The 26,558-nt window shown below is 41.0% G+C and overlaps 4 protein-coding genes across 4 annotated transcripts; 3 read left to right on the forward strand and 1 right to left on the reverse strand.

Moving 5' to 3' along the window:
• Positions 1-252: 252 nt before the first annotated feature.
• On the reverse strand, positions 253-1,879 carry Fancl (E3 ubiquitin-protein ligase Fancl). The gene is made up of 3 exons (XM_065217011.1): positions 1,696-1,879; positions 700-1,599; positions 253-638 (listed from the first exon to the last, which is right to left on the reverse strand). Exons 1-3 carry the CDS (start codon positions 1,789-1,791, stop codon positions 498-500), a joined length of 1,137 nt encoding a protein of 378 aa, XP_065073083.1. The 5' UTR covers positions 1,792-1,879; the 3' UTR covers positions 253-497.
• Positions 1,880-1,965: 86 nt separating this feature from the next.
• On the forward strand, positions 1,966-4,664 carry Ublcp1 (Ubiquitin-like domain-containing C-terminal domain phosphatase 1). Its single transcript, XM_065217012.1, has 2 exons — positions 1,966-2,224; positions 3,718-4,664. The coding sequence occupies exons 1-2, from the start codon at positions 2,053-2,055 to the stop codon at positions 4,533-4,535; spliced, it is 990 nt and encodes a 329-aa protein (XP_065073084.1). The 5' UTR covers positions 1,966-2,052; the 3' UTR covers positions 4,536-4,664.
• An 8,437-nt stretch (positions 4,665-13,101) lies between these two features.
• On the forward strand, positions 13,102-18,922 carry LOC135697395 (titin). The gene is made up of 3 exons (XM_065217010.1): positions 13,102-13,467; positions 13,566-13,718; positions 13,777-18,922. Exons 1-3 carry the CDS (start codon positions 13,288-13,290, stop codon positions 18,337-18,339), a joined length of 4,896 nt encoding a protein of 1,631 aa, XP_065073082.1. The 5' UTR covers positions 13,102-13,287; the 3' UTR covers positions 18,340-18,922.
• A 151-nt stretch (positions 18,923-19,073) lies between these two features.
• LOC135697504 (uncharacterized) lies at positions 19,074-19,820 on the forward strand. The gene is made up of 2 exons (XM_065217259.1): positions 19,074-19,214; positions 19,650-19,820. The coding sequence occupies exons 1-2, from the start codon at positions 19,081-19,083 to the stop codon at positions 19,750-19,752; spliced, it is 237 nt and encodes a 78-aa protein (XP_065073331.1). The 5' UTR covers positions 19,074-19,080; the 3' UTR covers positions 19,753-19,820.
• Positions 19,821-26,558: the final 6,738 nt, after the last annotated feature.

Consider the following 26,558-nt stretch of genomic DNA (forward strand, 5'->3'; position numbering starts at 1 on the left):
CATATGTTGTTGTGGACATTCGTGACTGCAATTGCAGATCAGACGGTGCCTTCTCTTTTTTTAAAGCATTTAGCGAAAGTCGCGGGATGATTAATTAAGAAGGCGCGAAATTCGGCTAATATTTTCCGATTATATATGAACTTCAATAACTGGAAATGTACCAACTCTCAAAGACGGGTTAAATTACGCAATAAGGTGTTCTCATTAAAATTGAAACGCATTCCTATTACTATTCGAAAATGTCCACCTACATGTAATTTGCTTTCAACAGAGTAAGATAGCTGCTGCAAAACACGTCGAACTGAATTCGCAAATAGACGCACTGCTATCATCTCGCCATGATCCGTGGCCAAGCGGGCCATCAGCGACGGAACAAAAGTAAAATCGAAATTAAACTACATACGGGGAAAACGTGCACGGAATACGGAAATAAGGCTGTCATCATCCGGTGTTTGTGAAATGCTGAGCGCAGACATGCACATTGGCCTCTATTTCCTCTACGTTGCTGGTTTAGTTTGAGTCAGTTCCAAATTACTCAATAGTTCGTCAAAACTAGACGATACTTTCTGCTTACAGTACGGACAAGTTCCCACTGAGATAGCAAAGAACGTTCGACTGTCCTTCAATGACATGAACCACTGAAATATAGATGAAAGTCCAAATAATTCCAATTTTCAATATTTAAAGTTAAACTCTTACCTCTCTCAGACAGCCGATGTGAAATATCAGCGAACATTTTTCATTGTCGCAGGAAATTATGGGGATCTTGTACTGATCATCTCGATAGGACATACAAATCCCACACGCCGTGCCTTCACCATCCTCCCCGGGCTGCTCCATTGGCATGGGAAAGGCCATAATTTCAAATATCCTCAGTAGATTGGTGTAGACGTTGCTGTCCGGATCCCAGTCTTCCATTTTCCCATTGTACAACTCCCGAAGATACTCGATCTCAATGGTGGGACCGAGAAATGCAACCACAACTGACGTTGGCTGCAGCGGATGCAGTGTGATCTTCAGAAAAACCTTCCGGTTGAATTTGATTATTCGCCACGTGCTGCGGGTGTCGATGTCCGCCGGTTCAACCACATGGCACAGCTCGTCCAGCGTGTGCAAGTTGCTGTAGAACTCCTCCAACTGATCAAAAATTTGAACAAACGATGCCACATGCGTTTCGACGGATGCATGCCATTTGAACGGCTCGACCGACGACCCAAGATCGGGAAGGCTGTGTGACGTTACTTGGAAATCCGTGTCCGAAATTCGCACCATTTCCAGAAAATGGGCATCAATCGATTTGAAACCAGTCAGCTTCAGTTTGGATAAGTCGGAATTTGTGAAAACTTTACAACAGTGATCGTGTTTTATTGCAGCTATTTGTTTGAGAATTTTCTGCAATGAATTCACATTCATCGTGGCTTCTTTTCTGCAGTGCCCTTGATGTCCATCGAGAAATTTAACTACATTATCCAAAAGTTCGTTAATATTCCCCAAAACAAGCATATCCTGCACATCTACTGGTTGCAATCCATCGAAGACCCCAAGACTTGATCGAGTGGTTTCCGGAAACGACGGTAACGTTAGCTGCATTGTGAATTTCTGTAACGCAAAGATGTGATTGGTGCACTAATGGTGTAATTGTTTCGTTTTTCCAGACCGATGCCTGTTTGATTGTTTTTATTTACGTGTACTTACACCGCCGTAGCACCCGATGAATCGATTGGTTCTCGTTTCGACCAGGAATGGATACTTTTGCAGGAAATTAGTTTTCACTACTATATTTGGCGACATATTCCGAAGTTTTTGTCACATTATAAACTGGATTGATAGAGTTTTTAGCCGAAAGTTTGTAACTTACCGGGCTTGTTTAGACAGACAGTAGTTGTTGGTCACCAACACAATCGCAAAGTGACAGCTGAATTACACCGTCCGCCCGAATGGCGAAGTGCATATCGAAAACAAAATGCACCAACCGCAAAAACGATAAACAGGTGAAATTTGCAATCGTTTCGCAGTAGTGTTCCAAAAGTGGTCCAATAAAATCGTTGAAAAATGGAGCCCCAGGCTTCAAATGAGATCAAAATCATCGTCAAATGGAGCGGCAAGGAGTACCCGATAGAGGATCTCACCGAACACGACACGGTGGCGGTGCTGAAGCATGAAATCTACAAAAAGACACAGGTCAAGCCGGAACGACAGAAGCTGCTCAATTTGAAATACAAAGGTGGGTGAATTATTGTTATACGGGGGTTTTTATGATGGGATTTTAATTAATAGCTTGCTGGTAATTAAAATTAGTGATTTATGTTTTATTGCTTCATCATTAATTAATTATGTTATAGAAATTTCATGTAAAGCCTCCGGCGAACGCAGACTGCCCAGTGGGCTTGATTTGTTCTTAGACGGATCTTTTTTTTTTCGAGGGGCGCAAGGATTTTTATTCTGCACTTCATTTTATTTTTCGTAAATCAAAATAACCATGGTTATACCCAAAGTACCTTAAATAGAAGGTAAATAACTTATATTAGATTTTTTGCATACATTCTCAGTGGTCTGGGCATCAACACATGTATGATAGTTATGAAACTTCCATCATGTTGTATGGAATTATTTAGTTTTTATTTATTTCCAGAGATTTTGGGAATAATGTGAAATATTGTTAGTACATTTGAAAGATTACATGTTTCCAAACATTCCATGCAGAGATACCTCCTGCAAAACTAATAATTGATGTTAATTTTGCTATCCAAATTTGGAGGTAAGCGATTTCAAAAACACTTTGATTCTGATGAATTACGTAACGTTGATAATTTACGTTAAATTCTCTGGAACGTAGTTTTTTGAGCATTTTAACTACCCTCACATATGAACTCAAAATTACTCCAATATGAATTATCTCCGAAACTAATTTCCATGCTAGATAAACATACAAGGACAGCTGAATAACTACATCTAAAAAATTGCTTTCATTTTATTGAATTATTTAACAAAACCGCTTGAATTTGATACACATTTCAGCCAAATGTTCATAACTATTTTTTTTTTCTTTTTTTTTTCCATACCACTACGTCAACATTGTAGCTTATATTACACCTGTGCTTTAATAAACTTTGGGTAATACCTCAAAATTTCAATAGATTTCACTGTATTTTTTTTTTAATTTTTGTATGTAGTGGTTTTAATTGTAGAGCTGTTCTTTTAAAGGTGATTGTCATGCCTGCAAAAACCCAAAAAATCTAGTTCTGTCTGGCAAGATGACAATTGACTTAAATTTTTTTTCGAATTTCTGTGTTTTGTAACATGGGACAAATACGCATCCACAGGCACTCGAGGTTTTCTATGGGAAATTTAGAGTCTTTACTCCATTAGCTCAGTGGGTAAAGGCGTAGCTGTAAAGCAAGACCATGCTGTGGAAGTGGCTGAATTCAATTCCAGGTCTGGTCTGGGAGTTTTTTTTTGTTTGGATTGGAAAATTTCTCGACTTGAGTGTGATTTTATTTGTCACACATATTATACTAAAGAGGATTTTTTTTAATTATCGGGCAAAATGGGCCATGATGAAATTTTCGATTTCGGTTCCATTTATAATGCAGACTTCGAATATGTATGTATTTACCTAAATACCCCTTAACAACCCAATTAGGGACAGTTAAATAATAAAATGGTTTATACGTTTGTGTTTTGGCAATTTCCACTGAACAAATGATTCTCACACAGGTAAATTTGCCGCCGACGAGGTACGTCTTGGTTTGCTGGAGTTGAAAGCAAATTTCAAACTGATGATGGTTGGCTCGCTGGAAGCGGACATCGAGGAAGCGTCTTCCAAGCCCGATGACATCGGTAACGTCGTAAACGACCTAGACAACGATGACGACGATAAAGTCCCGTTGGAGAACAAGGAAATATATCTGTCCAAAATTAACAAACGGGTCCGTGATTACAAAATCAACGAACTGAATCCCCCGCGAGAGGGAAAACGCCTGCTGGTCCTGGATATCGACTACACCCTGTTCGATCACAGATCCGCTGCTGAAAACGGGGCTGAGCTGATGCGGCCGTACTTGCATGAATTTCTAACGTCCGCATATCAGGACTATGACATTGCTATATGGTCTGCCACTTCGATGAAGTGGATCGTCGAAAAGATGAAGTTGCTGGGTGTTACTTCTCATTCTGATTACAAACTAGTGTTTATGCTGGACTCGGAGGCAATGATCACGGTTCACTGCCCGGTTCGAGGCGTTATAGAAGTTAAACCGCTGGGAGTTATTTGGGGCAAATACAGTCATTATTCATCGAAGAATACAATCATGTTTGATGATCTACGGCGGAACTTTCTGATGAATCCCAAGTCCGGACTGAGGATCAAACCGTTTGCCGAAGCGCATTTGAACCGCCACAAGGACAAGGAGCTGCTGAAGCTTTCCAAGTATCTCAAGGAAATTGCGGACAATTGCAGCGATTTTAACGAGTTAAATCATAAGAAGTGGGAAAGCTTCAAGCCGAAAAAACGCCGTGAAACGAGTGATGATTAACTATGTGTGTATGTGGAAAGCAGAGGATCGGAGGATGGCCTTATTCCATATGAATGCTTTAATTGAATAATTTTTGGTTACTTATTGATGCAAATAAAAAAATACAGCTCCGGCATTTTAAATTCCGTTCAGATCGATTTTCATTTCATTTTCCTAGATTTATGCCAAACCTCGTGCCGAACAGGCCTTATACATTCACATAAAAATGTACAGGGTGATTCAGAATAACTATCACCGGTTTCGCAAAGATGCAATTATCACTGGGAAAAATGAGTTTATGTTCAAGTATTTTTGGTTTAAACTGTGTACAAATATCAGCTCGTATTGATAGTAGGATTTGCAATTTCATTCCTTTTCGATGGACGTAAAAATAAATCTGTATAAATTGGTGTGTTATCTTCTAGAAGCTGAAATCTCTTCGAAAGAATGAAACATTTATTTTTCGCATCATTATAGCGGTAAAAAGAAACCATGCGTGGAAAATCCGTTCAATAGCAGATCTTAGCTTAGACACATCGCCAGAAGTCCAAAAGTGCATGCCAGCTGTGGTTCACTTTCGTGACAAATGTGGCTGGTAATAAAAGGTAAAGGGAGTGAGATTTGAATTAAAGTATGCTAAGTTGAAGGTTAAAGGGGAAATGGATGTAATGTCGGCCTAAGTGCCCCTAATTTGGGCCCATACATAAATTCAGCAATTGACTAAGAATCGGTGTTGATGTTGGCTCGCTGCTTGCAACTTTTTTTTTGTGTTTTCGAAAGAAATTGAGCGAAAGTGTACCAACAGTGCTTCTGAACGTGTTTCGCAGTTGGGAGTTTCCGTACCACAAAATTGCTCACCGAGTTCCATTTTTTTGCCGTTCGACGACGACGGGCATGCGAGAGAAAAATAAGCATCGGGAATGTGCTCCCGGATGTATTGATTTGGTCAGTACGTTCCAGTTGAAGATTGTTCTTATACATATTTCGATTGCATTTTCGAGGGGACGTCCGGAGAGCTTTGAGATTTAGGCGTTGTTGCTTTTGCGGGCAGACGAGTTGGTCGCCGGTAAGGGCCAGTAAGTGCTGCCAGCAGATGAATCAAGAGGTAGTCGAAACAAAATTGGTAAGAAATGTCCATTCAAATCGATTTAATACAGTTGAACAAATTTCAAAACTATATACGTGCCTGATTTGGAAATAATATTTTTTGAATCTGTAAGTGTGTTTATGATACCATTATCCATTTGATAAAGGTAGAGTGAACATGCGGGGCTTTTTTTTCTAACTGTCATCTGGCTCAGACCTATCGAATACTAAATACTCTTCGTTTATGTTAATATTCCATTAGATATATTTATATGTATTTTTTTTTATCAAAAATCGAAGTTAATTCTTAAGACTCAAACATTCTGTTTTATTGTTTTCAGGTATTCAACTATTGCCGTATATTCTGCTTCATTTTTTTTGGCTAGAATTAATTGAATGGGAGTGTTGTTTAATAAAATTGGAAACCCAGTTCTAATCGAATGGTATTTTGGACAATCGTACAGTATGTGCCATAGGTTCTCTGTCACGTCACATTGGTCACAACGATCATTTGGAATCAGTTTCCATGTAGCTAGTCTGTCCTTTGTTGTCATGTGTCCCGACCTGATGCGTGATAACATGATGGTGTCTAAAGTTTCAAAGCTCATTTTTTTAAACCAGGGTGACAAAGAAGTTTGTTTAGCATGTTCAAAGTGAAATTTGCCTTTTTCAGATGAAATTTGTGAGTATTGATCTTGCCAGATGCTTTCTGTTTCTTTCTTAAGAATATTAATCAAATCTTGTAAGGTAAAATTAAACTGTTCTATAGTGTTTCGAGTTGTTCCAAGCTTGGCGGCATGATTCGCTCTGTCATTACCGACTAAATCTATGTGGCCAGGAATCCACTGAATATAGACTGTTTCTATCGATGATTTCTCAACTATATTTATTAGCTGTTTGATCAAATTATTTTCGTTTTGATTGGGGTGAGCACACTTCGAATCTGTGAAAATAGCTAATTTCTTTATATTTTTGGTTTCCGCGTATTCTATTGCTTTGATTATTGCTTCTATTTCAGTATTCATAATTGTAAAACCTGTTTTTAATCTTTGGCTAAAGGATATATTTTGTCTGGATTAGATCTGTAATTATTTGTCTTTGGGTTGATGTTGAAAAAATTGATTTTTTTAGGTTATCTATTGCATCATTAACCTTGAGTTTATTTCCTAATGTAAGTTCACTTATTATTTCTATATTGTCAGCTAGTTGATAGAAGTGGAAATTATTAATTGAAGCGATCTTTTCTATGAAAGATGTATGTCTAGGTAGATAGGGCTTATTGTAAGTAAAAGCACAAACGAAGTGACAGACGGAGCGGCTCGAAAACTTTGGTGACTAACCTGCTATTGCAATTTTTCAGTGTACCAAATGGCAACACCACTACTACTGGATTGTACCACATGGCAACACCACTACTAGATTGAACTAGCATTTTCACCAAGTACTAGAATGTTTTGGTTCTATCAACAATCAATACGAAACTAACGATTTTAAATTGGCTCACCACTTTAGTAGCCTATTGGTCCCAAGCAAACGATTAACGTACCCTATTCTAGTTGAAATTCTATTACTACACTATGTTTGTTTTGATTCGCTATGAAAGTTTGACAGATAACATCAGGGGTGTGTGGATTCATGCAGAACATGCAGGGGTGAGTGAAATAGCTTGGGACTGCTTGGGACCGTTGTTCTGGTACTGAGTGAGCCAAAAATAATAATGATTTTCTTCGGGACCCAGTAGTCTTAGAGTTACCTCTATGGTTCTATCAACAATCAATAGGAAACTAACGATTTTAAATTGGCTCACTACTTGACTAGCCTATTGGTCCCAAGCAAACGATTAACGTATCCCATTCTAGTCGAAATTCTAGTACTAAGCAATGTTTGTTTTGATTCGCTATGAAAGTTTGACAGATGAAATGAGGGGTTATTCGTTTTTCTTATGTTTCGAGGGGTGAATCGATTAGCTTGGGACCGAAGAGAGTACCAGAGCTGAGCCAAAAAGTTGAGCACGTTATTTCGGGACCTTCTAGTCTTAGAGTTACCTCTATGGTTCTATCTCTTTCACTCTACTCAAAACTGAAATTCATAAAAAAAAAATGACAAAATGATACGCACTCTTTGCACACTGTCAAAGAATCATTGTACACAAAATCATCTTTGTTCAAATCAAAACAAAAAAACTAACCCATCTGGTGGATGATGGCACAAGCTTCCAAGAAAATTCTATTACAGTGAACCACATTATTTAAATGGATTTCTTTGCCAATTAGTCGTCTGTCACTTCGTTTGTGGTAAAAGTGACCTCGGAGTGGTCGTGAATTACCAGGCATTCTGAAATGGGTCACTGGAGCTGCAATAGAGCTAACACCTTCTAACTCCCGGACTAAACCTGCTTTAATTGAAGGGTAATAAAAAGCAGTTTTCTTCCATAATAACACTGCCGGACAGTGGGGGTTAGATTGTACACACACACACATACATAAATTCAGCAATTAACTAAACTTTCAATAGCGACCAAAAACATCAATTAAAACCGTCCCACTGACGCGTTCAACTAGATAAAATTGATAAATAGCAGATTTTTAGCGATGGGTCCAATCATAGATCCATATGTCAACATAAAACCCATTTCCCCTATATGAAGTATATCTGGAACATACTGATATCAAAAAATCATGCAAGCGTTCGAACGTTATGACCATTTTCAAAAGGGACATTTATTCCGAATCACCCTGTATAATGGGGCTTATTACGGATGTCACTTCACGGTGAAAACTTGTCACTTGTCGTGACGGTGAAGTGATTTCCATTTGATTTATTCGGCAATCACCGTGTAGTGACACCTATAATAAGGCCCAATATGTGTTGTAACAAGTACGCTTTTCCATTTATTTATATAGTTATTTATTTGCACAGAATTCCTAATTAAACAATTTTCCACATTTAAGTATATTGCATGAACTTTCGTTTTTTGACAATTAAATTCATAAATGTATTCACCGCCAAGGAACGTTCATCCACTTGTCATACAAAAACCAACGAGTTCCCAATACGTTCAGCTAATTCATTCCATTTGACCCGAATACGCTACCTGTTCGTTAAAGTCCGGGGTTCGAATCCGAACCGTTTTCTCGTATAAAAGAGTAACCGATTTGAGCAAGATAGTAGATTGACATTGCATGATTAGGAAAGAGAGGTAGCATTGAATTGTTACAGAGAACGATGATGAAAATTGTCGTTTGAAAGGTCGTTGAATTACTTCGATAATTCGACGTACTTCCGGCCACGATGACCGTTGAATTCACACCTATCTGAAGGTTCTGAAACTTCTACTCGTTCTCTTTGACTTGAACCGTGGAAGAGGCGGGAGTGCGAGCAGATAGTTCTTAAATGTAATTAGTGTCGCGGTGTGTTTTTCGTGCGTGTAGAGTACAAACTGTAGGTTAGAAGTTCCGTGCGGCCCAATTATTTTTATTCGTCTTCGACGATCCCCTCGTTGACACATTGCGCCACCGGCCGTCGGCGCTAGTTCAGTACCAATTCGAGGGTTCGATTGGGAATTTCCGCACCATACCAGTCCGGGGTGCAATGTGCAACACCACCCCCGTTTGAATAGGCTGCTACTTTGCCGACCTCACTCCGACAAAGGGATGCTTCTGTGCTGATACGGAAGGCAGCGACGACAATGATTACAGTGAGTAAATGAAACGCATGCGAATCTTTACACACACAAACACATTAGCTCGAAGAAAATTAACAAGTTAGGCTAGCAATCGCTAGAACCAGATCAGGAAACCGCACACACGATTAGGGAGAGCTAGCAAACAAAACGAACAAATGGGAAAGGAACAAGTGCCACGAATAAACCTAGGTTAGAAACACGAATAAATCATATAATGATTTCCACTATTTAGCTCTGAAATAAATGTTGTGTTCGTAAAATAAAGCCACAGACAAACAGACATAACACATTGAATATTTCTCACTGTAGAACATCGTCGCTAAAACATTACCGCCATCTGTTGAGTATACTGTGGTGGGCAGTACGCTGAACAGATGGCGGTAGTGTGTAAACGTCAAACGCAAGGGAATTGACTATGCACGCCACAGGTGCCGGTACTGCCAACTAAGACACTTTTAAATTGACCGTTAAATGCTTGTTCGATGAACAACTTGATAGTGTTATGTCTGTTTTGGTCGTTCTATTTTGTGTTATTTTTTTGTAGCATTTTTTTTTGTAGTTGAATTTACTCCTGGGAAAACAGTCTCCACACTCACGTGTCAGGATCGGGGGAGGAGATATGAAAGGGAAAGTTCCTCCAGTGATGATAAATGTGAGTGGGGTTGTTGTATTACGGTAGAACGACGGTTAGCATCAACTTTCGCTTAGTACCGTTTGTGAAGATCCCTCAAGTCTGCTGAATCGCTCTCAAACTAAATTTCGGTCTCTTCCATCCATAAACCCGCCTGAGGATGGGTTTCTTGCCGGGCAAATCAAACCTTGACGAGTGGTCCTTTCCGGAGGTGGCGCTTACGCCACTCGTTTTAGAAACAGGAAGCGTATTCGGTGGTCGAGATCTCGCTGGCTGCAGGTCATGCGTTACAGTGTGTAAGTCAGGGTGTAAGTAATTTATGTTATAATGGGATTCGAACCGTGTACCTCCCAACTTGTGAGTGTTATGTCTGTTTGTCTGTGCTAGAATTTACAACACGGATAGAAATCTCCTTATACCTTTTGGCAAATTTCTATTGCTGATTATTGATAAAATGTATAAGTCAACTAATACGCAGACGCCTTGCAAAAAGTTAATGAAGATCATGTGTCAAATGAAATGTATAAGCGGTCACACATACCTTTTATGCCTTCTTATAGGACCTATGTGGTTTGTCTTATGGAATGTATAAGGCTGATGTTTTGGCAAAAATGTATAAGTGAAACACATAAATAAAATAATTGATTTTCGTTTCGTGTAATGAGCCATGTGAGTGATCGGAAATGATTATCAGTTTTAACAGGGTCACTCGAATAACTTTCAATCAAAATATCGATCCACCAGAAATAAGAATCAGGGTTCTTAACGGTGCATTTTGTAATTTATATAAAATAATTAAATTGAATTATTGATTCAATGAGTTTCATTTGGTTAAAAGCAGTATTTTACAGCAAAGTTTACAACATTTGTTCCACATCTTCCAAGTATTCAACCGGCCATTCTTCCATGGGCATTCCTCCTTCCGCGCTTTGGGGCTGACAAACTCTTCAAGAACGTCTCGTAAAATTGTTAATTCGAAATGTAAGGCAATGGTTCAATCTCGGGTTCAATAGCGTTTGGCCTAGTGACCATAAGTATATTCCATGACTCAATTGCTCAACAAATAACTTTGAAAACTTCCTGATGAATGTGGGCGTCTTAGTGGAATACCTGTATAAAGAGAGAGAGAGAGAAGGATTAGTAATTTCCATTTAATTCCACTACCTTATTTGCTTACCCTTGACAGATACGCGTATTTCGTCTACAATGTGCAGACTTCTTCAGCGTCCTGTACTAATACTCGTACTAATAAGTCGAGTATTAGCACAAGACGCTGAAGAAGTCTGCACATTTTAAACGAAATAGCCGTATCTGTCAAGGATAAGCAAATAAGGTAGTGGAATTAAATGGAAATTACTAATCTTTGTCTCAATCTCTCTTTATATTTGAAAACTTGCCTTTGGTAATGTTTAACAAAATGCACGTACACTGAGCACGTTAAATCGGGAAATTTTTAAAATTTTACCCGGGAAAAAATCTAGAATTTGAAAATGAAAATTCACTGGCCACTCTGTGGAAAGTTCTTGAGGTTAAACGACGTTCCCAAAACTTCCAAGAAGACCATTAAGTTTTTTTTAAGTAAAATCACTGACAAACTGCTAAGAAGATGTCCAAACTGAATCAAAGATCCCTGAAGTTCTTGCTAAACTTTTACGAAATTGTTAGATCTGCTACGAAATTCCCAGAACTTTTTCAAAATTTCTTTCACTTCTATGAAGGTTTATGTAGTTCCTCGAATTTCTACGTATTTCGCTTCTGCAAAGTAAGCAGCGAGGTAAGCAGCACCTCGACGTTTCTCGTTGGTTTTGCGCGAAGTTCCATTTAGTTTCCACTTTTGCCATTAAAAGTCCATTAATCTTTAAAGAAATTAAAAGAAAGTCCCGAAAATTTTTGAGGATCCCGAAAAATTTATCATTGTTTAAATTTTATGAATTTCGACGATGTTCCCCAAACGTCCTGAAGTTAAAGAAAAAAAAACCATGAACTTCAAAAAATGCCACAAAATTTCTCTAAAGTTCGCTCGATTTCTACAAAGTTATTCAAATTACTACAAATTTCTCACACATACAATGAGTTCCCTGAAGTTTTTCAAAGTCCTTCCCTAATAAAAATGTTATGTTTATTTTGCTTAACGACGTGTTCGGGGTATCATCCAAACCATTTGTAGAATAGTTCTATTATTTGGGTTATTGTTCGTTTATGGTAATTTTATATTAGGGTTTGAGCTTCTTTAAATTCACTGCACTTCTAAAAAGTTCATTGAAACTCTACGAAGATTCCTGAACATCTACGAAGTTTTTTGAAGTTCTTTCTACCATAGAGGTAACTCTAAGACCAGAAGGTCCCGAAGAAATGTGCTCAACTTTTTGGCTCAGCTCTGGTACTCTCTTCGGTCCCAAGCTAATCGATTCACCCCTTGAAACATAGGAAAAACCAATAACCCCTCATTTTACTTGTCAAACTTTCATAGCGAATCAAAACAATCATTGCGTAGTACTAGAATTTCGACTAGAATGTGATACGTTAATCGTTTGCTTGGGACCAATAGGCTAGTCAAGTAGTGAGCCAATTTAAAATCGTTAGTTTCGTATTGATTGTTGTTTCTACTACGTTCACTGAACTTCTTCGATATTCAATTTTCTAAATCTGAACACGCTATTATCAACAAACAATGCGAAACTAACGATTTTAAATTGGCTCACTACTTGACTAGCCTATTGGTCCCAAGCAAACGATTAACGTATCCCATTCTAGTCGAAATTCTAGTACTACGCAATGTTTGTATTGATTCGCTATGAAAGTTTGACAGGTAAAATGAGGAGTTCGTCAGTCAGAACCGTCAGAACCATGGTGGGTACACAAATGGTGATACAGCTTTGTCACTATATAGGCGAGAAGGTCGCGGGGGGAAAAAGTGCGGTTTTAGAGCAAATTGTAAACAAAGTCGGTCGCTGTCCCATACAAAAATCCAACATGGCTGAATCATGAATTTGACACATTAGAACACCTATATGTAGTCACCTTGGTCAGAACGAAGCCGAAGCCTGATGAGCGTGGTGTAACGATCGGAATCCCTTTGCCGTCGCACTGGGTTCCATCGCCGCACGATGCACGCAACGATTGCACGCACACACACCCACCCACACCCATTCGCTGTCAAACAAGCTGCAGCAAAAAAAGAACCCAAACGGAGCAGGAGCAAGCTTCTTCCCGAGTAGAAAGCAAGAAGAAGGAGAAAAAAGTGTCAGAAAACATGGAAGCGAATCCCAAGTAGCTGTGTGTGCTCTGTTGAGGTGCTAGTGAAAAAATCGATTTTCGACCCGTAAATCCGTGCAGAAAGAGACCTACGGCCGTCGGAAATCGTGCCCAGCATGATGGAGCGTTTCGCGATCAACATTTTGCACAAGCGGATCCATAAAATATGCCGTTTGTGCGGGGTGGATCAGCCGCACAAGATTCCAATTATCGACGGGGCTGAAACCATCATTGTCGGCGACGAGGATGAAGAAGCGTCGCTGGCGAAAAAAATCGAGGAATGTGTTGGTATACAGGTACGGGATGATAAAAAAGGAGGAGAAGGAAAAAAGCGATCGATTTGTTTAAATGCTAAAATTGTTTTTGTTTTCGAATGAAAATAATCGTCTTTCAGGTCTGCAAAGACGACAAAATGCCGCAAAATATCTGCTCTCTTTGTGTGGATAAGATCAATGATTTCTACGAGTATCGATTGATGTGCGCTGCCACTAATCTGCAGACTAGAACCATTTTGAACTTGAATTTGGTGGAACCGACACGGAAATTGGTGAGTCGTTTGTGCAATGTTTGGCGATTGACTTTTGATTGGAGTGATTACATTTTAGCTTAATTTCGGTGAGCTGCCCAAATTGGAACCATCGGTCAAAGAGGAAGAGAAGAAGGATGTGAAAAAGGTGGTGGAAGTTGCTACTAGCAGTAGCAGCAGCATCAGTCCGAGTGCGGGAGGTAAGAAGGGCAAGAAGAAGCGAGGGCCACCGTCTCCTTCGCCATCCCCGGGGCCGACGACCCGGATTAAAGCCGCGGTAGATGTCAAGGATGAACCAGTACCGGCTGTTCCGGTGAAAGCCCTTACCAAGAAGGAACGTTTGAAGCAGTTGCAACAGCAAAAAGAAAAAGAAGAAAAGAAGCAAAAGGAGAAAGACGAAAAGAAGAAAAAGGAAGACGATAAAAGGGATCGAAAAGAAGACAAACATAAGAAGGAAAAGGTGGAAGAGAAGCCAGTCGAAGTTGTTGAGCAAAAACACACGAGATCGAAACGAAAGGAACCATCACCGTCGAAGGAAGTGGTGGACAAAGTTGAGCCAACCGTTCCTCCTCCGAAGAAGATCAAATTTGAACACCCATGCTCGTATTGTTCGGATGAGTTCAAGACACAAACCGAGCTAGACGGTCACTTAGGGGTCAAACATCTGCCCATGATTCGCAAGTTTGGATGCGGTTCCTGTCGGGAAACTTTCGAAACCATTTTGGAATCCAAGGATCACAATCTGTGGCATCAGCTCACCCGTACCCTTTACACTTGCTTCAAGTGCAAACGAAAGTATGACAAAAACATGGCCCTAGTCAAGCATATGGCGCTGAACGCTTGCGGTCGTGTCGCTCGGGGACGACCGCCGACGCTTCTGCCGGACATCCAATGTCGTTTTTGCAACAAGAAATTCAAGACCCAAAATCTTTACGAGTGGCATGGTTGTTTCCTTAAACCGAAGGCAAACTGTCCAAAGTGTGGCAAGTATTTCGTCAAAAAGCAAATCCTCACACGTCACTACATGATGTTCTGCACTGGAACACTGCCACCGCCAGAACCTGTAATTGTCCCGAAAGCGGAACCGATTGATCCTGCTGAAAAACCTTCGTCAGGGTCATCAGCCACCGCTAATCCCGAACGCCGAACACGTCGTGCAGTCGTTGTTGAGCCAGATCTGCCAAAGGAAGAGCGCGAAATACCCTTTCCGCCTCCGCTTGAACTTGCACCGGATGCTCCTGCTGCACCGTCTGCAAGCAAGAAGAAAACCAGTCGCAAGGTATCCGTTCCGGATGCGACGCTCAAACCAGCTACTCCTGCCGCGGAAGCAGAAAAGTTTGCATCACTATTGACCTCAGGCGCCAAGCTGGACCGCGATACCGACATTGCCACCATCAACAATCTGCTCAGCTCGGTAACGGAAGCCATTGCTAGCATTTCCGAAGCCAAGGCCAAGAAGAAAAAGAAAAAGAAGGACAAGAACAAGGAGCGAGCTCCAACACCAGCTGTCGAGGTGCCAAAGGACATTCCGGAAGAAATTCCTCCTCCGGCAGTGGAGACTCCTGCTCCGGCAGTAGAGATTCCCTCTCCGGTAGTGGAGGCTCCCCCTCCTGTAGTAGTAGATGACAGGACAGAGGAAGAGGTCCAAGCATATGAACTGGCTCAGGAAGTGGGTGGAATGACGCTGGACCAACAGCTAGCTTTCTGCGCCGGTAAACTCCCGATTGTGGTACTGGCAAAGACGACCTTCAAACAGGAATGCACCGAGATCGATACGGAACCGTCGCAGCTGCAAGAACCGATGGATGATGAAGACGCAGATCAGACAGTTGAAAACGGAGCGCAAGAGGACAATGGGTACGACGACGCAATGGATAATTATTCCGGTTTTCAGAATGAGGATGACGATGAATCAGCTCCGGAAGATGAAGCTCCTTCTCTTCCCGCCGAAGTTCCAACAGAACAGGAACATCAGCAAACTGAGGAACTGCCATTCCCTATGCCAATCAAGCAAGAGATCGAGCTCGAAGAGCCCGAAGAACCCGAATTACCCTCAGCTACAACAGAAGCACCTCAACAGGAAGAAACGGCACCACCGGTGGAAGCTACTAAGGAATTGGAGAAGGAACCTCTTTTCGATGAACAGTTGGCTGTCAATATAAAGAAAGAACCTGGATTGGAAGATGATCTGCATCTGGCACCTGCTGCCAAAAGGAAACGTCCCGAATCGCGATCTTCTGCTGCTGCTTCTCCTGCTTCTTCACTAAGCTCATCACAAAGCGCAGCGCAGAGTTCCCCCAAGCCACTACTGATTCTAAAAATTAAAAAAGAAAAGGGTTTGCTTAATTCTTCCGTCGAGGCGGTCAAACAAATCAGAACCATTGTCCTAGATGATGATGACGATGAGGAGGAAGCAGGAGAAGATGAAGTGAAAAAGCACGCCAAGGAGCCAGAGCCGGAACAATCCAAGAAGAAGGTTTACAAAAAGCCCAACAGTTTGGCCGTTAGAATCAAACAGGAGAAGATCGATCCTGCCTATGAACGACAAGAGCAAATTGTGGCTAATCCGGCAGAACTTCCAGGTGGTATTAGAATCAAGCAGGAGCGGCTAGATCATGACGAGGCACCACCTCAACCGGGACAGGAAGAACAAGAAAAACAAGCCGAAGTTCCACCTCCACCGAAAAAATCGCGTTCATCCTACAACGAGAAACCCGCGTCTCCGATCATTGCATTCGACGGGATTCGTATTAAGCGGGAAAAACCGGACGTAATAGAACCTCCTGTCGAAACACCATCCGTATTTCCGGTGCAGGATCCAAAGCCCCCAGAGAAGAAGAAAAAATCGAAAGTCAAAATCAACCCATTCGCCTTGTTGCGTCAGAAAATGGCAGCGGAAGCAGCGGCGAAGAGTGCCGCCACGGAATCTGCTCTACCACCTCAAGCACCCTCCCCTCTTCCGGTAATAACGAACGTAGTCGGAAACGCATCAACGCCGTCTACGTCCACCTCTTCGAACAGTTTATCCGGGGAAAATACTCCGATTGCCGAATCGGAGACGGAGCCCGATCGGACGGTACCAGTGATAGCGCAGGTCACCTCGATGGCTGCTGAGAAGACGAAAGCAAACGAACCAGAATTCCCTATTGCAATCAAACAAGAACCGATGGATGATGAGCATGAGCAAGCAGAAGTGAATCAGCAGCCGGAGGAAGCGAAGGAGGAGCGGCAAACCGAAGATCATCAGGCCGTCGAGGATGATTTCTCCTTGCCTATCAAAGAGGAATCACCGGAAGAAACGGCCATCCCTGATGAGAGTCCAGAGGAACCGGAAGAACCAGAGTTCCCAATGCCAATCAAGGAGGAGTTGGACGAAGAATCTCATCAAGAGGAAGCAACCGGATCTCCTGATTCCTCGGAAAAAGAAGAAACAACTGAGGAGCAAGTCACGGAAAATGAGTCAGCATTTGTGGAGTCGGAAAAGGAAAAACAAAATGAAGCACCGGATCAGAACGAAGAGAAAAAGAATCATCAAGAGGAAGCAAACGGATCTCCTGAATCCTCGGAAAAAGAAGAAACAATTGTCACGGAAAATGACTCAGCATCTGTGGAGTCTGAAAATGAAGCACCAGATCAGAACGAAGAGGAAACGAATAACCAAGAGGATGATTCTCCCCAGCAAATACCGAAAGAGATTAAAAATCCATCACCTGCAGAAACGGAAAAGGATAACGATGACGAGATGGAACCGGCGGAAACCGCCGATCACGCCGAAGATGCAGAGCAAAACAACGAGCAGGAACTCGAAAACCAACATCTGCCAGAGTCGATCGATGAGCCGGAAAATTCCACGTCACCTATCTCGGATATTCCAATGGATGAATATGATCAGAATTCGCAAGAACAAGAACAACCCGTTCCTGCATCCAATGAAAATATAGCCCCTTGTGAATCACCGGCATACCGAAAACCGGAAACAAGCACAGAACCGAGTGGCATCAACAACGAAGCGAATAAGACACCTGTCGAAGCGGCTCCACAATCGCCGGACCATCAGCCAAATGTCGTTGAAGAATCACCTCCATCTGAACCTCCTGCAGCCGAACAGGTCGCTCCGGTAGCGGAACATTCCTCCACTGTCAATCCAACTACACCCTTGGAATCGGATCTACAAGAATTGCAGAATCTTCTTACGGAAGGTCTGAAACCTCTGTCCGTTCAGGATTACGATTCAGCACAGCTTCCTCCAGATAGCTCATCATCCACTTCCAGCGGTGAACAGAACATGATCCAAAATTCTTCCACTGTTCCCAGCGTTGGCAACGACGCCGCTATCAGTGCATTGGATGATGATCTGGAAAGCTTGCTAAACAACAAAATTGAGGAAATATCCGATCAGTTTCGCCAGCCGGCGCCAGTGGAACACTCGACAGACGTCGCTCCGCATGACGAACTCAATCTAGCCATCGAACGGGAACTGCTGCATGAAATGATTCCCGTCGGAACGGACAACGGGTTACGAACAGAAATGATCCAGATGCCGAACAGTACTGCTAGTGATCATAGTAACAATACTCTGCTAGAGGTAGAACGCAATTTACTGCTGGAAGGAACTGGCAGTAGCGACCAGCAGCCTTCATAATCATCTGCATAGTAATTGAATAATTGTAAATCCATGTGTTTTAACCCCAACTTTAACTGCTGATTCTGTATTTGTATTTAGTAGAAGCCTAAGATTAGTCAAGTTCTTAGGCTGCACAACCCAACCACTCACATATTTCAAAACATCGCGAGGTAAAGCAACTCAAAAATTATAATTATGTGTCCCGCTCGCCTGCAAAATATTGTGAAGCTCATACAAGTTTGTATATTTTTTACAATTACTTTCCTCTTGAGTTTTCCTCGATAGACTCTCAATAGAGAAGAAACCAATTTTAATTTCTTGATGATAAGAAATAAAATAGAAATCTACTGTACTCTCTTTTGTTAGATATTTTTGTTGTATTGAAGGATTTCTTTTTTTTCGAATCCAATTGTAGCAAAAAACCATATTGTAAACCCTGACTGTAACAGTAGATCCCATCTTATGTATGTCAGTATATTGGATAATGAAACAGTTTTCGATTTAGGAGAAACAAAATCAAGCGAACAGTAGCAGCAAGAAACAGTGTATTGCGAAATGGACAGTGAATTACGATATCGATTATTGGTAAAGATAATAAATTTGAAAACAAACTTGACTTTGTGTATTATTTTTTTTTTTACTCCGAGCTTGTCCATGCCGGAACTGAACGAAAAGAAGGTACCCATGGCAACTGATTTTGCGTCAGGCTTTGTTTGTTTATTGTTTCGAAAATTCTACCGGAAAGAAGACGTGTTCGCAATGCTGACGGTGGCGGAAATCAAAAAGTTGGAAGCTGAATGCCTCCAGAAGATTCAAGGCGATGAGCTGTATCAGTTGCGCAACGATGCCAAGCTGAGGGCTGTGTACGCGGCGAAAAACTACGACGAGTTCAAGTAAGAGGAATTGATGGATAGATCAAGGTTGCAAAGACTCATTTCAGCTAAAATAATGTTTTTCGGAATAATAAAACCAAAAGATGGTATGATGGCATGTTTTACTTGTAACTTACAAGAAGAGGTTACAAAGTATGCGTTGGAAACATAAAACCTGTAAATTTTGCTTTCTATGAGTCACAATCAGCGATTTGCTGATCGCTGAGTGAGTGAGTGAGTTTGTGAAAAATCGCTGATTGTGACTCTCATGAAGTGAAATAAACAGGTTTAATATGTCAAACACATTCTTTGCAACCTCTTCTTGTATCCTACCAATTCAAAATTTGATCATGGCATCTAATTATTTCATAATTTAGAAAAACATTGTTTTAGCTGAAATGAGTCTTTGCAACCTTGGGATAGATCAGTTCACGTTCTGAAAACAGTGCTTTCCAGGGATATTGTCGATGCAGCCCACTTGACTTCGGTGACATCACAGGACAAACGGAACGCCAAAACCAAACAGCGGCTGTGGAATTCGATCTCTCGAGCTACTTAACAGGGTGGATTCCGGTGCTATTTTCCATGTGGGGAAATATTGAGATTTGAACCTTTATATTGGAAGAAGCTAAGGGTCGAAATTTTAAAAATAATGCTGCTTCCTTCGGAATAGCCTTATTGTTGTTTTACATCAACAGGCTGGATGAAGCCCCAATGATGTTAACCTTATCAACTATGGTAAAATAAAAATATATTCAAGTATGGTAACAACATAAAAAAATCATTAAAAAACATATATCTTATACTTTGACTATGTTTAGTATTACTTCTGGTGAAGTCAACGATTTACATAGTTGAAGATGCTAATTTCGAACTGAAGTGGTAATTTTTATACGATAGATGAGGAGGAGATGAAAGTATAGAATTGATAGTTCCGTTTAGATTACGGCAGTGTGAAAATTGCATATAGAAGGGTAGATAGCGAGCTAGGACAACTTTAAAGGGAGGTACAAACCGGTTTTATCATCTCTTTTTACCAAACTCCCCCTTTGGAGAGGGATGGTGAGGGGTGTCCCCCCCGCCACCACTGGTCACCACCCCACCCGTGTCCCCTCGAGATCGTCAAGTCGACGATGACAGAAGCACATACAGTGGTAGGGGTAAACTATAGCTGCAATTTCCAAACCTTCGAATAACAACTGGAGTGCGGTCAAAATTGGTAGAACTGTTTCAAACACATCGTTGGTACTTGAGCGGTCGGCGATCATCTCTTTTTGCCAGTGGTGGCGGGACACAGCCCTCACCATCCCTCTCCAAAGGAGGAGTTTGGTAAAGAGAGATGATAAAACCGGTTTGTACCTTACTTCAAAGATGTCTTAGCTCGCTATCTACCCTTCTATATGCAATTTTCACACTGCCGTAATCTAAACGGAACTATCAATTCTATACTTTCATCTCCTCCTCATCTATCGTATAAAAATTACCACTTCAGTCAGTTATTCGAAATTAGCATCTTCAACTATATATCTTATAGTCAGTTACTCCTGTCGGCGAAAAACAGAAAAAAAACTTTCGACGAAGCGCATCACGGGAGAGATGAAAGTCGAAAACAAATGCAACTCTGTTGAATGTTCTCTGCAGTCCGCAAATCGCACCGTACGCTCCATAATTTGTCCGACGTAGAGGCAGTCTTAGCATAAGGTTATTACCAAGCGGTCGAGGTTGAACATTCAGGTCAATTTGCCTCAGTATAGCCTCGCAATCTGTCCTTCCTTGCAGGATATCGGCCACGGTTAGGGCTCTACTTGTATCTCTTCTAGTCCGGAAAAGTTCTAGGTCGATAAGTTGACAACGGCTTTCGTAACTGGGTAATCGAAACGGATCATTCCAAGGCAATCTACGCAACGCAAAACTAAGAAAGCGACGTTGAACAGATTCAATTCTCTCGGCACCGTTGTTTTAGTTTGGGTTCCAAACCGCTGAACAATACTCAAGCGTCGATCGAACAAGCGAACAATAGAGAGATTTTATAGACAGTAGATATCAGTGAAGTTTTTAGCTATCCTAAAAATAAACCCTAAAGTTCTTGACGCCTTATCAACAACATATGCAATGTGTTGCTTGAATGAAAGCTGCGAATCCAAGATCACCCCTAAGTCTTTCACCTGATTCACGCGTTCGATTGTCGAGCCAAACAGGTCATAGCTAAATATTATCGGTTGTTGTTTTCGTGAGAACGTAATAGCGGAGCATTTGGCTGGGTTCACTATCATTCTGTTTAACCTGCACCAACTAGCGAATACATTCAGCTGACGTTGAAGAAAGTGACAGTCAGCAATGGAGCAGATTCGTAGGAAGATTTTGAGGTCATCTGCGAGCTTCGATGACCAGATGCAGGTCGTTGAAGTACAGTATAAAAATCAACGGTCCCATGTGGCTTCCCTGAGGTATACCTGATGTGACGAAGAAGCTAGCTGATCTGCAATCTCCTATGGCAACCTTTAGTTGCCGACCGGTAAGATATGATCGAAACCAACTCAGAAGATTACCGCATACACCGAGCCTGTCGAGTTTAGCAATCGCAATAGCATCATAGAGGTAACTCTAAGACCACTGGGTCCCGAAGAAAATCATTATTATTTTTGGCTCACTCAGTACCAGAACAACGGTCCCAAGCAGTCCCAAGCTATTCCACTCACCCCTGCATGTTCTGCATGAATCCACACACCCCTGATGTTATCTGTCAAACTTTCATAGCGAATCAAAACAAACATAGTGTAGTAATAGAATTTCAACAGGAATAGGGTACGTTAATCGTTTGCTTGGGACCAATAGGCTACTAAAGTGGTGAGCCAATTTAAAATCGTTAGTTTCGTATTGATTGTTGATAGCATGGTTCAACTTGTCGAATACTGCGGATAGGTCTGAATAAATAACGTCCGTTTGAACCCGATCCGACATGCTTTCGGTTCTATACGATGTGAGACACAGTAGATTGGTAGTTGTAGAGCGGCCGACAGTAAACCCATGTTGATCAGCACTCAAATACTGCTTGCAATGGGACAGCAACGCTTCCATAATCACTAGCTCGAATAGCTTCGAAACGGCACTTAACGATGTAATTCCTCGATAGTTATCCACAGCTCGTTTCCTTCCTTTTTTGTGGACGGGAAACATTGAACAGTGCCGCTGTTTCGATTGCTGGTACCGAGTGTCTGGAGCAAATAATCGTTCGGATCAAGCTGCCTACATTTGAACGCTTCGTCTGTTGTATTTATCTCCCTCCCAACAGCGACAATGCATTGTATGAACAGCACTGTTCATGTGTTCAAAGACTGATGGATCAAGCGGGTGATCGTGGTTTGGTTGTTGTTGTTGGCGACTACAATCTACCCTTCTTGAATTGGGACCATGATGATGAATTGCGATATTTGCTACCTACAAATACGTCTTCTGAGCAGGAGTTCACTGTGGTTGAATCGTTCATCGCTAATGGTCTGCATCAGTTGAATCATTATAGTAATGCGAATGGAAGGATACTATATTTGGTTTTCTCTACTGATATCAATGTACTCGAGCTTGTGGCGCCCCCGTCACCGCTACTGCGTGTTGATGAACATCATAAACCATTGGTGCTTGTGATTGAAACTGCAAGCGAATGTGAAATCTCGTTGAACATTTCAAAAGGTCCTATCTGCTTTGATCGATTCTCTTCATCGACTTTCTCTTTTCATAACCACTGCTATGCAAACAGATTTCGCGCTAATTCTACCACATAGTTTGATAAAGGAGGTTCTTATCTAGCGTCCGAAACGTCAAATACAACAGGGAAAGGTTTTGCAGCTGAGTTATTAACGAAAGAGAAAGTCGATGAAGAGAATCGATCAAAGCAGATAGGACCATTTGAAATGTTCATCGAGAAATTTCCCGAACAACTGATCCGTTAGATTTTGACATCAAGCGATGTGATTTTGCAGTTTTGAGCTCAATGATTTCGGACGTCGGATGGGTGAATCTTCTAATTGGATGCAGTGTCGACGAAGCGGTATCGATATTCTACGACAAGCTTTATGGAATCATAAGCGAAGTTGTGCCTCTAAAACAACGGATCGATACCCACAGGAAGAAACAACCATGGTGGAACAATGAACTGCAACGGCTGCGAAATCGTCTACGCAGGGCAAGGAAGCGTTACTTTCGGTCTAGGAATGAACAGCATAAGGCTGAGCTGCGTGACTTAGAGAGCGAATATAACTCTTTGCATGCACAATACTTTCGCTGCTACATTCATCGTACTGAAGCAAGTTTGAAACAGGACCCCCAAGTGTGCAAAGTAATAACCGACCACCTTTGACTGAATCGTACTTGAGCAATTTGCCGCACTACGACTTGAACGTGACCGTCTACAACTTCTCTCGGCAAGATGTTTTTGCTAAGCTGGTTTCTATCGACACTTCGAAAGGAGCAGGTCCAGATCGTCTGTCACCTTTCTTCATCAATCGGTGTGCTGAGTCAATCGCTTTACCTGTGAGTATACTCTTCAACAGATCTCTTTCGGAGGGCATATTTCCCAACAAATGGAAAACTGCAGCCATCACTCCCATTCATAAAAGTGCACACTAAGATTTTTTTACAGTATACCGTAATTTTTTACCGAATATGGAACAGCTGAACATTCGGTAATCTATTCGGTATTTTTTTTATTTACAATCCGTTCGGTAAATTTTGTTCACTTTGTGAGCTGTCAAAATGTACGGACCAGGACTGTAAATTTTGCTGAATGATCGGTGAAGTTTGCAATATAGCGTTCGGTATAATTTTTACCGAATGGCTGTACTTAATTTGCCTGAATTAATCATTAATAACATGATTTTTATTGATTAATTAATCATTTATTTGACTAATAATCTATTTATTATCTATAAACATACATTTTCATCGTGCGTCCGTATATAAAGTAAGAACCTGACCGTGGTTAGCGACCCAGTAGCGAACCGTGCACAAATTCGCTTTTTGCTGTTGGGGACGAGGTTTGTGTGTGAGATTTGGCCATTTAATGTCCATGTCGTCTGAAAGCAATTGTCCAAGAAATGAAGAAGCATTATATAATTTATACTTTCGATGTAAATTGGACGGATTATAGGAAAAAAGTAACGTCTTACTATTCACTAAGGATAGCTAAAGAACACTCAACTTCAAAATGACAGCAAAGCTTTACAGTGTGAAGTTTGCAAATCTGTTCTGTATTTTTTACAAAAGTCTGGTACATTACTGCTGTTTGTTTTTGTAAAAGATTATATTTACAGCACATTCGTCACAATGTTTACAGTATTGCGGAATTGTAGCAATTTACGATTTAGATCAGTAATTTTGATTTACAGTTTTCGGTAGATTTCTATAAATTACGGAAATTCAGCAGTTTTGATTGCGGAAAATTGGTAAATCAATACTTTTACAAAGTTTTCGGTAAAATTTATATTTTACAGAACGAATCCAGCAAAAAAAAAGTACCGAACAAGATTTAAGAAATTTGGTGTGTGGTAATGTTAATGACGTCGAAAATTATCGTGCAATTTCGATTTTGAGTTGCTTTCCTAAAGTCTTGGAGAGTCTTGTCCATGATTCTTTGTATCGTAACGTTCAACATGTGATATCAGAGAGTCAGCATGGATTTGTCAGGAATCGGTCAACAACAACCAACCTGATGTGCTACACGGCAAGAAAAAAAATACTCAAAATTAAGTTAAAAAAAACTCAACGTTGGGTTCTATCATTTGAGGTCCGCCGTTGAGTGAATCAGAAAAGCGGCGTTGGTTTTTTTTTTCCTTTATTTAGGAGATTTTCAGCCGTGGGCTGGTTCATCTCCGAGGAGCGGCGTTTATTAAAATTTACTCAACTATTGAGTAATAATAAATGAACTCAAATATAAGTTTATTTTCATTGAGGTTGCTCTTATGCGCCTTTAACCATTTCATTTTCACAAGCGTTGATAGACGAGTGGTCAATACACGGGCCCCGTAATCTCAACGTCCATGGTTCGGTTCCAGTCTGCTCCGTTTTATTATTTTTTTGTCAACTTGGTCAACGTGGATTCATGATCAGGATTACTCAAAATTGAGTTTTCTTCTTTAACTTAATTTTACCTAGCCCCACTGAAGCCACGTGATGAGTGAAAGGAACTCAATTTTGGGTACTTTTTTCTTACCGTGTACGTTTCTTCTCTTGTGGACAGCTTTGAAAAGCGACAACAGGTCGAAGCAGTTTATGTCGACTTTTCTAAAGCATTCGACAAAGTGCCGCATGCACTGGCAGTGGAAAAACTCAAACGCATGGGATTCCCTCAGTGGCTTACTCAATGCTCGATGAACATTTTAAATGGTCCTATCTGCTTTGATCGATTCTCTTCATCGACTTTCTCTTTCGTTAATAACTCAGCTGCAAAACCTTTCCCTGTTGTATTTGACGTTTTGGACGCTAGATAAGAACCTCCTTTATCAAACTATGTGGTAGAATTAGCGCGAAATCTGTTTGCATAGCAGTGGTTATGAAAAGAGAAAGTCGATGAAGAGAATCGATAAAAGCAGATAGGACCATTTGAAATGTTCATCGAGAATGGATTGAATCGTACTTGTCTGAGCGTTAAGCTTTTGTACGCCTCGGTGGAACCTCATCTGAAACGTTCGCAATTACTTCCGGCGTTCCCCAAGGAAGTCATTTGGGACCATTACTTTTCGTGCTGTTTGTTAACGATCTGATGACCTGAAATTCTTCCGCCTTATAACCTCCATGGTCGATTGTTGCGCTCTTCAGATGGATATCGACTCGCTTCTTGAAGGGTGCTCATTAAACGGAATGGAAGTGAATATTCGTAAATGTAACATCATCTCGTTCAACCGATCTAGGACAGCTGCCATTTTCGATTATAAGATGAACGCTTCAAGTGTCAACCGTGTGTCATCAATCAAGGCTCTAGGATTAATACTGGACAGTAATTTGAAATTCACCGAGCACAATGCAACAACCACCACCAAAGCATATGCGATACTATAGGGTTCATTAAGCGCAACACGCAGCAATTTGAGGATGTATACTGTCTAAAAACATTGTATTGTTCGCTAGTGCGTAGCATACTGGAATATGGCGTTCTAGTATGGGCACCGTATCTTGTCACGCTTTGCTTTCGCATTGAAAAGATTCAACGTAACTTTGTCCGCTACGCTCTACGACCAACAATCAATACGAAACTAACGATTTTAAATTGGCTCACCACTTTAGTAGCCTATTGGTCCCAAGCAAACGATTAACGTACCCTATTCTAGTTGAAATTCTATTACTACACTATGTTTGTTTTGATTCGCTATGAAA

Source organism: Ochlerotatus camptorhynchus, unplaced genomic scaffold, assembly GCF_037179485.1.
Source record: "Ochlerotatus camptorhynchus isolate MF236.1 unplaced genomic scaffold, CSIRO-AGI_Acam_v1.1 ptg000070l, whole genome shotgun sequence".
Classification (NCBI taxonomy): domain Eukaryota; kingdom Metazoa; phylum Arthropoda; class Insecta; order Diptera; family Culicidae; genus Ochlerotatus; species Ochlerotatus camptorhynchus.

What these genes read in the sequence shown, in the direction of transcription:
- LOC135697395 (XM_065217010.1), top strand. Translation starts at nt 13,288, where the DNA reads ATGATGGAGCGTTTCGCGATCAACATTTTGCACAAGCGGATCCATAAA. An exon ending in AGGAATGTGTTGGTATACAG is followed by an intron (nt 13,468 to 13,565) that starts GTACGGGATGAT and finishes ATCGTCTTTCAG; the next exon opens with GTCTGCAAAGACGACAAAAT. An exon ending in TGGAACCGACACGGAAATTG is followed by an intron (nt 13,719 to 13,776) that starts GTGAGTCGTTTG and finishes ATTACATTTTAG; the next exon opens with CTTAATTTCGGTGAGCTGCC.
- Fancl (XM_065217011.1), bottom strand. Translation starts at nt 1,791, where the DNA reads ATGTCGCCAAATATAGTAGTGAAAACTAATTTCCTGCAAAAGTATCCA. An exon ending in TCATCGGGTGCTACGGCGGT is followed by an intron (nt 1,600 to 1,695) that starts GTAAGTACACGT and finishes TTTGCGTTACAG; the next exon opens with AAATTCACAATGCAGCTAAC. An exon ending in ACATCGGCTGTCTGAGAGAG is followed by an intron (nt 639 to 699) that starts GTAAGAGTTTAA and finishes TCTATATTTCAG; the next exon opens with TGGTTCATGTCATTGAAGGA.
- Ublcp1 (XM_065217012.1), top strand. Translation starts at nt 2,053, where the DNA reads ATGGAGCCCCAGGCTTCAAATGAGATCAAAATCATCGTCAAATGGAGC. An exon ending in GCTCAATTTGAAATACAAAG is followed by an intron (nt 2,225 to 3,717) that starts GTGGGTGAATTA and finishes ATTCTCACACAG; the next exon opens with GTAAATTTGCCGCCGACGAG.
- LOC135697504 (XM_065217259.1), top strand. Translation starts at nt 19,081, where the DNA reads ATGCTGACGGTGGCGGAAATCAAAAAGTTGGAAGCTGAATGCCTCCAG. An exon ending in AAAAACTACGACGAGTTCAA is followed by an intron (nt 19,215 to 19,649) that starts GTAAGAGGAATT and finishes AGTGCTTTCCAG; the next exon opens with GGATATTGTCGATGCAGCCC.